The sequence below is a fragment of the Schistocerca gregaria genome, chromosome X (genome assembly GCF_023897955.1).
Source record: "Schistocerca gregaria isolate iqSchGreg1 chromosome X, iqSchGreg1.2, whole genome shotgun sequence".
Taxonomy (NCBI): Eukaryota; Metazoa; Arthropoda; class Insecta; order Orthoptera; family Acrididae; genus Schistocerca; species Schistocerca gregaria.
In genome coordinates this window covers 698,096,718-698,110,679 of record NC_064931.1, presented here as the reverse complement: position 1 = coordinate 698,110,679, position 13,962 = coordinate 698,096,718, and the positions used below count along the sequence as shown (strand labels likewise).

Here is a 13,962-nt window from a genome sequence, read left to right as displayed (position 1 = left end):
AGAGAAATTCACACAAAAGCCATGTATCAAACAAGTGCTCTCTAGCAGCCTAAAATTCTATTTAGTGAACAACCAAAGGAAAATGAAAGCATAACAAAATTCCACATATTTAAAAAAGAACTCAAAAAATGATAATTAGCAAGAACTTTTATAGTGACAAGCGAAACTTGAATCATCAGCATTCAAAATAGATCAGTTTATTTCCATCATCATAGTGACCCAAAGTGCTCATTCGCAAAATAAATTATTACAACTGTTGTTATGCACATGGTGTCATGTTACACATAAGAATATTTTATTAGCCAGCATATAATTGTAACTCTTTAATGTCTTACTATCTATGTAAGAAGATATATGTGAAATCTTTTATCATTTTATAATGACGAGATACAAAGATGTTAAATAAATAAATATTGTTTATTTACTTCAGTCATTTCTGCAGTAGGTGGCATATAACATATGATAATGGCATGAACTGTAAACTGTAAACAATTTCATTGTGGACCAATGCAATATAGTGAGATATTACTTGTCAATTTAAAAATTAAAGCCACATGCAATGGAACACAGACAACAGGTTGCTGCAATGTAGCCTGTTGCCGTGATACATTTCCTCAAATTTCTAAGTCAATTTATTGTTAGTGCACAGTGGAAAATCTAATGTGATTTTCTGGATGCTCGAAAGCATTCTGTTTACAACTCATTACTTTGAAATCATTTATGGAAAACAGATTTTCTAAAAGCAAATTGAATATGGTCTATTTTAGTAATTTTTATGAAAACCAAGTTTGAACTCATTTCGTAGAAATTTAGAATGCAGTACATGAATGATACTTTACATTTGAAAACCTTATGTTGCTAAGTAGTTGTGAGCAAAGTTTAATGTTTATCGTGCCTTTTATCAAGAAGTTATGAAAAGACAAAGTTAAAACTTTATTCGCAGTACAATTTTTCCAGATACTTTGCCTAAATCTATGACCATTGTTAGCCCAAGTTGGAAATTAAACCCTTTGTTCTGGGTAGGCTGTAAACACATTTCAAATGAGACTGGTTTGGAAGCTTTATATAAAATGGTATTCGTAAAAGAAGTGTTGTATATATCCTTTTTTCACCTTTTCACAAAAAATCATTATCTTTTCAACAAATCTGTAGATCATTGGAAAATAGTGGATGAATGAAATTCTGTATTACCTATCATTGTAATATCAAGCTAAAGTTTCATGTTCAAGCTGCCTTTACTCTATGAGTAGACAAGAATCCAAAGTTCACATTTTTTCATGTCACGATTTTCGTGGCCAACTCTGATTCAAATTATCAAGCATTGTTAGCCTGCATTGGATAATAAAACACACTTGTTTTGTCGTTTAAACCATGGACTTTCTAATGAGCTCAGTTTGGAAAGTTTTATACAAACATAGTTTTTTGCAAAATCAGTCAGAAAATATCGCATTTTTTATCTTTTTAAAAATCTTCAACTTTGCACTTAATTTATTCAATATTGGAAAGCAGTACACAAATGAAACTTTGCATCTGATAACCTTTTGTTGATAGGTTACTAAATGTGAAGTTTCTCATTTGTCATGCCTTTAGTCCTTGTGATATTAAAAGCCAAGCTTTGAAATTTTTTTGTGCGATTTTGCCTAAAATTTTCTGGCTGAATACGGATTGTAAAATTCTTTTCATTGTTATTCTTAAGATAACACACAAACTTGTACAAGATGGCCACACCTAGTATCTTTCAACAATATATTGCCAGACATATAACAGCTCAAAGTCACCAGAAATTCACTATCACCCAACGGAAAGTCACGTATGGAGTCAAACGAATGACTGTATCTCAGCTGTTATTTCTTCGACGAATGTTAAACTTTACCAAAGTTCATTGGGGACATGTGCGAATGTTCACATAAAATTTTATTGAAATCCATGGTGGTCTAGCAGGAAAATGTTCTGAAATTAAGTGATCTGACATGGAATTATGCCATGCACAATTCCTACAAGCAAATAATACAAAATGGACATTAACAACTTTGTTTAAAAGACAAATAAAAACCAAAAATTAATTGAAATCTTAATTAGGCTCCACAGATTCCAGGAAAGTGAATTGAGGGATGTATTCTTTGGAACAATTCATGGGGTAAACTCAGAACATCAATACTACAAAGCAGAAGCAATTATAGTAACTACACCTACACCAATAACGCAACATTTTTAGAAGATAGTAGCTCATCATACAAAAGACTCAGATAATCTGACTCTTCTGCACGGAAACATTTTGTAGGTATTTCACAGAAACATTTCATAAGTATAACATACTGAAAACAGCAGTTGGCTTAAGTGCTGGAATGGCTGACAAATGCTCATTAAGTAGTGAACAAGTAGCATAAATGATCTGGACAGCAATGTGTCAACACATGCACCATCCATGGGCCTGAATGCATTACAAGAAGGGACATAATTATAAAACATGCATTAAGACATCAGGGAATAATTTCCATTTTATTAGAGGGAGGTTTAGAGGGTACAAACTAAAAAGAGAGATTTGAATATATCCAACAAATAATTGAGCACATAAGGTGCAAGTCTTACTCTGAAATGAAGAGGTTGGTGCAGGAGAGGAATCTGTGAAAGACCACATCATCTAAACAGTCAAAAGTACTGATGACTCGGTGTGTATACATATACTGACCTCAACAACAAAGGCTGTACGAATAAATGATGCAACATATATATTTTGGGGCAAATGACAGTTATAGTTACAAAACAATGAAATCACATGTGAAAAAATGAATGAAAAGCTTATGTGCATGAATCAGCATGGTTTTAGAAACCATCACTTGTGTGAAACTCAGCTATGGACTATGGATTAAGGGCAACAGGCAGATTCCATATTTCTAGATTTCCGGAAAGCATTTGACATGGTACCCTGCTGCAAGCTATTAACAAAGGTGTGAGCATATGGGATTAGTTCACAGATATGTGAATGGCTCAAAGACTTCTTAAATAATAGAACCCAGTATGTTGTCCTTGACGGTGAGTGTTCATTAGAGACAAGGATATTGTTAGGAGTGCCCCAGGGATGTTTGATAGAACTGCTGTTGTTCTCCATACACAAACGATTTGGCTGATGGGGTGGGCAGCAATATGCAGTTGTTTAACGATGATGCCGTGGTGTACAGTAAGATGTCGAAGCTGAGTGATTGTAGGAAGATAAAAGACAATTTCGACAAACTTTCCAGTTGGTGTGATGAATGGCAGCTAGCCCCAAATGTGGAAAATGTAAGTTAATGTGGATGAGTAGGAAGATCAAATCTGTAATTTTTGGATATAGTATTACTTGTGTCCTGCTTGACACAGTCAAGTCGTTTAAATATCTGGGCATAACGTTCTGAAATAATATAAGGTGGAACAAGCACACGAGAACTGTAGTAGGGAAGGCAAATGGACGACTTCGTTTATTGGGAGAATTTTAGGAAAGGGTGGTTCACCTGTAAAGGAGACTACATATAGAATGCTGGTGCAATATATTCTTGAGTACTGCTCGAGTGTTTGGGACCTGTACCAGGTCATATTGAAGACTTCAAAGCAATTTGGAGGCAGGCTCCATAATAATGTGTTATTGAGGTGCTTCGAGGGAAAAAAAAAATAAAAAATAAAAAAAATTAAAAAAATAAAATAAAATAAAATGAAATCCCTGGAGGGAAGGCGATATTCCTTTCAACGAACACTATTGAAAAAAATTAGAGAACTGGAATTTGAAGCTGAATGCTGAAAGATTCTGCCTCTGACAACACACATTGCGCAAAAGGACCACAAGGATAAGGTACAAGAAATTAGGGCTCATATGGAAGCATATAGGCAGTCATTTTTCTTTGTTCTATTTGTAAGTGCAACAAGAAAGGAAATGACAAGTAGTGGTACTGGATACCTTCCGCCATGCACCGTACGGTGGCTTGTGGAGTATCGATGTAGATGTAGACAAGTTACTCTTCAAAAATTAAAAAACTAAAAGCAACTAGAAGCCATTTTCAGTTTATTTGAATACTATGAAAAGTTCATCACACATGAATCCTTGTTTAGCTAATTTATTAAAGAAAAATGTTGTGCAGAATTTAACATCTCAATGCAAAGAAGCTTTTCAAAATTTAAGGAGGGTATTAGTAAGCTGTGTATTGTTATACCCTACATATTTCTCTTTACCATTTTTTATGAGCACTGACTCAAGTTCTTGTGGTTTGGGGGTTGGAATTTTTCAATTAGCAGAAATAGGGATGGAACACAGAACGGTAGAATTTGCCAGCTGGACTTTACATACTCATGAGACAAACTACTACATTTCTGAATTGGAAGATTTAGCAGTAGCTTTTGGATTACAAAAATTTTATGGATATCTGCTGGGTCACAAGACAACAGTTTAAAGTATCCTAGACTGACCATGTGAGCATTATATTTACAGCAATTTGACCTAGACATTAGATACATCAAAAGATAGGAGAACAATATACATGATTCACTCTCTAGAATACTCTTACGAAAAAGCGATCATGATGGTCATTAGGTACATGGGTGCCAGATAAGATTATTTTATTTACAGTGGGAAAAGGATGAAAAACTGATTAGGAATATTTGTAAATACATGAAAATGGAAAAATACGAAAATCAAAATTAGATTTGTTAAACATTAGTACAGTTCAGATGGGGTCAAGATAGAAAAATATTACACAATATCCGTGGGTCTATTGTTCAGGAGGAAGTCTTTGGATAAACATGAGTGGAAATTGAAACTTCCTGGCAGATTAAAACTGTGTGCTCGACCGAGGCTCGAACTCTGGACCTTTGCCTTTCGTGGGCAAGTGCTCTACCATCTGAGCTACCGAAGCACGACTCACGCCTGGTACTCACAGCTTTACTTCTGCCAGTAGAGCACTTGCCCGCGAAAGGCAAAGGTCCCTAGTTCCGAGTCTCGGTCGGGCACACAGTTTTAATCTGCCAGGAAGTTTCATATCAGCGCACACTCTCATTATGAGTGGAAATTGATTGATCAAGTGGATACATTAATTGATTACCTAAACGAGAATTGTGGTCATGGTACCCGAAAAATATAGCCAAAATGTAGGAGACTGTAATATTCAACAATATGTGGAGAAAAGGAAAGAAAATGTTAGTTGGATGTAATAAGTGACAAAGAGTGAAGACCGCAACTACCCCATCAAAGGATTTAATGCTTTCAGTACTTCATAATGTTCCACAAGAATTAATTGCTGTTGATTTACTGGGACCGCTGCCAACATCCACAGGATGGTGTAAACATATTAGTGTAATTATGGGTACTTTTTCAATACACAAGAAACTTTATCCTATACAGAAGGCAACACTAAAAATACTGTAAAAACTGGAAGCTGATTATTTTTTGGCAGTGCGGAGGTCACGCTTTTGTATGAAAAAGTTGCACAATGATTGGGATTCATGGTATCCAGTTTTATGGCACTATATGAGAAGCTCGTTGATACAAAAAAAGTGTATGGGGCTGAAGATGGCAAAATGAATTGCTGAAAGTGGTTGTGTTCGAAATAAAATAAAGTAACCTAAAGTATACAGCTGTTGGTAAAGTTTATTGAAAAAAAAAAACTTGAATAATTGTTTGTTTGAGACTTTCTTCAACGATTTTAGAAATTCTGATGGAATGTTACCTATCCCTTCTGCCTTATTTAATCTCAAGTCTTGTGAAGCTCTTTTAAATTCTCTTCTTCTATATCATCAGTCAGTCCTGACAATAATTTCATTTTAGATTTCTTCACATTTTTTTCTGCAGGCATTTTGTCTTGGCTTCTCTGCACTTCCTATTTATTTCATTCCCAAGTCATTTATATTGCTGTAGTCCAGGCCTTATCTAAGCATTTTTTATTTCCTCCTTTTGTCAATCAATACTGACATATTTCCTCAGTTACTCAAGGCTTCTTTGCAGTTATTTTCCTGGTTCCTATATATTTCAATCATCTGAATACTACTCATTCAATGAACTGTGGATGAAGCCCGACCAACAGGGAATTACACACACTGAGCGAAAATAATAGTGCATTGAGAATGGCTAGATTCTAGCTGAAATCTAGATCTGCACAATAAAATTTAAAAAGGATGACCGATTGCTGCAATCTACAATTTACAAGTCAATATAAAGGTCACTGCATGCAACATCTTACTGAATGGAAGATAACCTGACATATACAATGTATTTTGGTGCCAAACGCATCAAATAGTTTCTAAACTAAACTCCACACAGACCATGAAGGCCCAACGGCACCGAGCGGCTGCCGGTCAGCAAACCGCTCTCCCAGCCATATGTCAGTTTACGAGAGTGGAGCTGCTACTTTTCAATCAAGTAGCTTCTCAGTTTGCCTCACAAGGGCAGAGTGCACCCCGCTTGCCAATATCATTACGCAGACCGGATGATCACCTATACAAGTGCTAACCCAGCCCAACAGCACTTAACTATGGTGTCTGATGGGAACCGGTGTTACCACTGCACCAAGGCCATTAGCATCAAATAGCTTCAGGAAATTGTAGTCAAACTATAATATGTTTGCTTCAGGAACTGTTTATGTAAATGGTGACAGAAGTGATGTTTCAAATAAATATGAATAAACTTGGATGGAAAACAGTATATTTACTGTTTCAGTTTTACTCAACACCAATAACCCTCGAAAAATCTTTTTATAGGTTACAACAATGTGAAGAAGCCCTGATGCAGAGATCACCATTGTAAGACAAGTAAAACTTTTCTTCAAATATGATGCTTATTCCCTTATAAACTACTTTATATACATGAATATGAAGATGGCATCCGTTCTTTTGTGCATGTCTGAAAGAACAGATACCATTGGTGATCTTGCAGCTCTTGAAGAATGAAATTATAATGAAATCCAGACCATTAGCTTATTACAGGCATTGACAAATATCAACAGGGACAGTTGCAAATGTGTGCCCCAACTGGGACTCAAACCTGGGATTTCCTCCTTACATGACAGATGCTCTATCCAACTGAGCCGTTGAAGACACAGAGGAGAGTGCGACTGCAGGGACTTATCCCTGGCATGCTCTCCGTGAGACCCACATTTCCAACTTACTGTCCACACACTACATTTGTAGTGCCCCTGCCCATTATACTCATTACTCGCGGCAGTCAATCTACCGATTCCCATCAGAGTTTGAGCAATGTGAGTGCATCTGCACTGAAGATCATTGGCCAGTAAGTCTTATCTCTATGCAGATGGTACGTGTTCTTTTGGACATGTCCAAAACAACAGATATCTATATGAAGATGGTATCCTCATATAGATAAGGCTTACCTGGCAATGATCTTCTTCAGTGGGGTAACTCAAACCATGTGTGTCAAATATTCAGAAAACCATCATTAGAAATACGTACAATGTAGGACCAAAAAATCATGTTGGCCATTCCTTAAAAATCTAAGTATATGAAGCCCTCACTATACATCTATGATCTGATTATCTTTGTATATAGTAATCCTTATTTATTTGTAATAAATAATTTCCATCATGATTACAACACCAGAAATAAAAATAAATTTTATGCTGCCCACCCACCATTTAAAACTTTATCCTCAAACACCACAGTATATGAGAATAAAAATTTATAATAAAGTGAAAGGAAGAGAACTGCTCAGTATAAGTTTAGTATTACTGAAAAAATTCTTATATGAGAAAGAAGTGTGCAGAAATGTTACTATTCAGTAGAATAATTCATTAATGACACCTGAAAATTTGAGAGAGAGAGAGAGAGAGAGAGAGAGAGAGAGAGAGAGAGAGAGAGAGAGAGAGAGAGCCAATACTTAGGACTTTTTAAAACTTTGTTACTTTTTAACAAAACTTATTAGTTACATAGTAATTCCATATCCAGTGTAGTATATTATACACTGAAGTACTGAAGAAACTTTTATAGGCATGGGTATTCAAATACAGAGATATGTAAACAGGTAGAAAATGGTGCTGTGGTCAGAAACGCCTACATAAGACTACACAAGTGTCTGGCACAGTTGTTAGATCAGGTACTGCTGCTACAATGGCAGGTTGTTAAGTAAGTTTTGTCATGGTGTTATAGTTGGCACATGAGCGATGGGACACAGCATCTCTTAGGTCGCGATTAAGTGGGAATTTTCCCATATGACCATTTCACAAGTGTACTGTAAATATCAGGAATCCAGTAAAACATCAAATCTCTGACATCACTGTGGCTGGAAAAAGATCCTACAAGAACGGGGCCAACGACTGAAGAGAATCTATCAACGTGACAAAAGAGCAACATTTTTGGAAATTGCTGCGTATTTCAATGCTGTGCCATCAACAAGTGTCAGCATGTGAACCATTCAACGAATCATCATTGATATGGGCTTTCGGACCCGAAGGCCTACTCGTGCACCCTTGATGATGGCACGACACAAAGCTTTACGCTTCACCTGGGCCTTTCAACACTGACATTGGACTGTTGGTCACTGGAAATATGTTGCCTGGTCAGACGAGGCTCATGTCAAATTGCATCACGCGGATGGACGTGTACGGGTATGGAGACAACCTCATTAGTCCATGGACCCTGCATGTTGGCAGAGGACTGTTCCAGCTGGTGGAGGCTGTGCAATGGTGTGAGGCACGTGTAGTTGGAGTGATATGGAACCCCTGATACCTCTACATACAACTGACAGTTGACACGTATGTAACAATCCTGTCTGTTCACCTGCATCCATTCATGTCCATTGTGCATTCCAATGGACTTGGGCAATTCCGGCAGGACAATGTGACACCCCACACATCCAGAATTACTACATAGTGGCTCCAAGAACACTTTTCTGAGTTTAAACACTTCTGCTGGCCACCAAACTCCCCAGACATGAACACTATTGAGCACTTCTGGGATGCCTTGCAACATCCAGTTCAGAAGAGATCTCCACCCTCTCGTAGTCTTATGGATTTATGAAAAGGCCTGCAAGACTCAAGGTGTCAATTTCCTCCAGCAGTACTTCAGACTTTAGTCAAGACCAAGACACGTCATGTTGCGGCACTTCCGTATACTCAAAGGAGCCCTGCATGATATTAGGCAGGTGTACCAGTTTCTTTGGCTCTTCACTGTATTAATGATATTATAAGAAAAATTATAAACCTATTTTGGTGTTTTGACTAGTCTCATGTACATTAAAAAAATTGCTTGAAATTGTATGTGATGTGACAATAAACTTCTATTCTATTCTATTCTAATATAACTACGTTAAAATAGCTGTAAAATCATTTGTTTATAATAATACAAAACCAAGGTTACTTCTCTTTCATAATATGCCAGTGTTCATAACAAAGTGTCATCATTTTGTCCTTTCAGCTGCAGTAAATATTGTTTAAGATGAAACAAGTAATAATACTGCCTACAGTAATGGTAATTAGAAATAAATATTTGTCAAGAGGAAGCCTTCCGACAGGACATTAACAAAACACGTATTTTTAAATTTGAGTAATATTCCCACATAGCAAACAGAACTGTAACAAAAGAACTATACTTGTTACAAAATAAAAACTGGAGTTTTGTTAAGTAATATTGGTTTGCTGTAGTGGAGTGTAATTTAGTAGAGTCCTTTTTTGTAAAAAAGGACAAAGCAGGGATTTTTCATGGTTAATGATTATATGATGAAGCGGTAATGAAATGATGAAATGTAATGGAATAACTGAAGTAATAATGAGAAATATAAGAGATAAAGTAGGGAGGATATAAAATGTAGACCGGCAATGGCAAGAAAAGCCTTTCTGAAGAAGAGAAATTTGTTAATATCGAGTACAGATTCAAGTGACAGCAAGACCTTGCTTAAAGTATTTGGAAGGAGTGTAGCCATGTATAGGAGTGAGACATGGACGATAAACAGTTTAGACAAGAAGAGATGGCAATGATTAAGCGAAAACACAACTGCAAGACCACGAGCTGTGGACGACAAGAAGAGAATAAAAGGTTCTGAAATTTGATGCGACAGAAGACTGCTTAAGATTAGATGGGTAGATCACATAACTAATGAGGTAGTGCTGAATATAATTGGGGAGAAGAGAAATTTGTGGTAAAACCTGACTAAAAGAAGGGTTCGGTTGGTAGGACGTATTCGGACGCATCAAGGGATCACCAATTTAGTACAGGAGGGAAGCATGATGAGTAAAAATCTTAGAGGGAGACCAAGAGAGGAATACAATAAGCAGATTCAGAGGGGTTTAGGTTGCAGTAATTACTCTGAGATGAAGAGGCTTGCAGAGGAGAGAGTAGCATGGGAGAGCTGCATCAAAGTAGTCTTTAGAGTGAAGACCACAACAACATAAGAGTTATTGTGTGAAAGTGGCAAAGGGGCCCTGTCTTTTTATTAGTCTGTTTTGTGAATGCACTCCTTAAGTTAACACGATTTATAAATAAAGCATTTAATGAAAACACAGGCATAAGCAAACAATAAAACCTGAAGGTAAACATTGTTTCATTGTGATAAAACATCTATGCAAGTTTAGGCAACATGCGAGTAGCACATGGAATTCATGGTACTTTAAAGATGAAACTGAATGAAATAATATTGTTCTGGCTGACTGTTAACCATACACTGCTGCAATTCTTTTATTTTCCATGATACTAAAATTTTGCTATTTATATTTTTGGTACTAATGGTTTTGAGTAATAATGCACTAAAAGAAATATGCTATTAATTAACCAGTGTCAATAAATGAACTGAAAAGGTGGCATTCTGACAGAAAAAAACCCTAGTAAAATCATAATTTCAGGGACTTTACTCAAAGTCTGGTAAACCCAGTAATTTTAATTTTATATCAAATAACGTCTATGTTTGAAGAACAGCTTCCACCCACTTTTAAATTCATTTATCCACAATTTTAAAAAAACTTCTGAATATATTTGGAATCTGTATTTCATACATCACAAAATTTTAACGATTTTGTTCTAGTATAACAAAAAAGTGACATTTCTTTGCTAATATAGGGTATTTTATACATTTTTTACATATCCGAGGGTTGAAACTGAGGACACTGATAGAGATGCCTGGGATACGGATCCACAACAAAGTGTGTGTTAAATATTTTCAGGAAACTGTAAGTTATATAAAAATGTTCAGCAAGGATGTAAGATGAAGGAAACTATTACAAAATGAATAATTTTGTTTAAAAAATTGTAATATGTTAATCTGCCTATCAAATTGTACAGTATTTCTATAGTTTTTATATGATAATGGTGACCAGAGGAGGTTATTATAGCATATGTGTTTGTTGGGGGGACGGAGTGGGATGGGGGTGATTAAAGAGAGCAAGCTGCAACCTTCTATCTGTTCTTATCATACCTCTGCTAATAATCAACTTTTTGTTCTTTTCCCATTTTTCAATTTTTGGACGTTTTCTAAGTAACACACATTTGGTATGTGCTCAAATATTTCAAAACCTAACCTTTTTTTTTTTTCCTCATTAATATTGATTCTTCAGGACATTCTTTTCACTATACTGATTCCAATTATGCAATTAATTTTCTTGGAAAATCTGTTAATTAAAGGATATGAACAGCTGAATTTTTTACTACAGTTTGCCTTCACAATTTTTGTGAGAGATAGTGGCATAATTCATTGTAAATACTGGCATGCCAACACTCTGATTACTTATCTCAATTTTTGTGAAACTAATTAACTTCCTAAACAAACAATATTGAAGTTCAAGAGTAACTACATTTTCCACTGGAGATTTTGCCTCTGTGCTTGTTAGATTTCAACATTTTCAATAATGCTATTGTTGGGCTAATTTTTAAGCACAAATGACATACTTTACTGATTGATTAAGCCATTAATTAAGATTTTTGCATAATTTACTGTAATTTTTAATATGGCATTTGTACTCATAATGATTTCATAAGCTTTTCCAACTTCCTAGACCACTGTGCATTTAATAAATAAAATTATTGTTAGTATTTATAGTCCAACCTGGGCAGCAAAATCTAATGTAGCCAGTATTCAAATGGTTGTTTAGTTTCTAAAACCAAAATATGTTTAGACACCAATCTTTATAAGGTCAAACACCATCCTAAAACAGTCAGTCCAGGTCAAGCAAGTACACGAGCAACACCTATACGAGTCTGAAACCTGTTACCACTGGCACAACACCTATGCCAGATTTCGAGAAACCACAACTAATCTGAGTAGCGTTTAAAGTTGATTCCTCTACAATGTTGATAATGTATTTTATTGATTCATTTAACTATTCAGTATTTGCAAAGTTTAACATTTCTATGACAATTAGCATGCAATGTATATATGAATAGCATGTGGGTGAATTATGGGATTGTGCTGACTTTTTTGAACTGACAATTGTGTTTTACTTTGCACTGGTAGTGAGTTATGTACTTTATGTTCAATCATCTTGGTGACTGACTCAAAACTTCAATGTGTGCACTGTTTATACAATTTACAAGCACTGTAACTTCAGACAGTGATTGTATCTGCCACTGTGGTATTGTGTAATAGGAGAGAACGGGTCTCAAGCAGCACAGAAACATCACATGTGCAACCAGATATAATCATTGCAGTGTTCTTTGGTTGCAGCAAATGTGGAAAAAAGCTATGTTACTTGGAAATCTGTATAGTGTATATCATTTGCTCAATTCCTAAATATTAGTTTACAGCTATTCTACAAGGCTTTGATCATCAAGACTCCAAGGGCTCAATAGGCAATACAGGCAGACCCCATTGCATGCTCCTGGTAAAGAACATTGGGCACCAAGCAGTCTTTAGTAATAGAGAAATGACTACACTCATACAAAACTTTGAGAGCTACATTAACTTAAAAATAAAACACTTTATGATGCATGTCATCAAATACCAAACCTACATACAATAGTTAAATTTGCATCTAATACTACAATTAATGTGCTAGCTCAGTGAAAGGTAAACATTACGTTTGAAACAGTGTTTTCTTACCTCATCTACACCCATATCTTGTCACGAAAGAAGGAAAATGAAAACACATAAGCAAATATACTTACTGTCGAGTTTCGCTGGTTGGTCATCAATAACACACTGTTTTGTGTACGAGTCTTCAATTGTTGGGTCATAATCTGTGACAAAGTAACTCTGTAAAGAAAGAGAAAATGTGTGTCAATAATGCAGAGCCTCTAAAGTGCCAATTTATTCTGTCAGAGAAACATACAATAATGATACAATTTAATTTTATACTTTCAGTTTCTTTAACCAATACCTTATGACACAGATATTATCATTAACAATATTCTGATTTAGTGCTAGAAGGTTTAATTGGTTTGTGTAAAATGGGCAGCCAAGAATTTGGCTCACGAGCGGTGTCCTGGCACAAATGTCACAGTGCTTAGTCCTGCTGCACATTTCCCCCACTGCCACAGCACATTGTCTGAGTGTGAGGAAGGGAAAACTGCGAACATGCTGCATTTAAATGCCAACGAAAATGTATTGCATATGAATGGGTTTTATATTTCACATTTACGAACAACATAGATCACAAAAAATTAAATAATAATGAGAACATGTTTTATTCTTGGTGCACTGAAGACAATTTTTTTATCTGGTAGAAACTGTCAGCATACAGACACAAACAACTTCATTTTTGCACTCAGGTTGCCATGTAATCGTGACTGACCTAGTTTCGTAAAGGAGGGGGGGGGGGGGGGGGGGGGGGGGGGGAACTTTCACGCATACATGTTGATCAAAATATTCTAGATCTTTTGCGCTCTCGTTATGGAGAATTGGTAACTCTACCTAAGAAAAACAATATAGGCATCCTGTACAGTTTTAATGTAAATGGATTTGTCTTTAAAATGGAAATTATACTATAGATCAATCAGTCACATCTGCCCATAGACAGGGGCACTTTCAAATGAACCGCCAAACGAACTCTAAAACAGATGTAAGACTGG

General features: G+C 35.9%; 1 protein-coding gene across 1 annotated transcript in view; it reads right to left on the bottom strand.

Annotated features, from left to right (window-relative positions):
• Nucleotides 1–13,962, bottom strand: part of LOC126297407 (ras-like protein 2) — an 84,538-nt gene that overhangs the window by 39,999 nt on the left and 30,577 nt on the right. Inside the window, exon 2 of the mRNA XM_049988165.1 lies at nucleotides 13,060–13,147. Coding sequence (XP_049844122.1) covers nucleotides 13,060–13,147 — 88 coding nt within the window. The remainder of the gene's footprint in view (nucleotides 1–13,059; nucleotides 13,148–13,962) is intronic.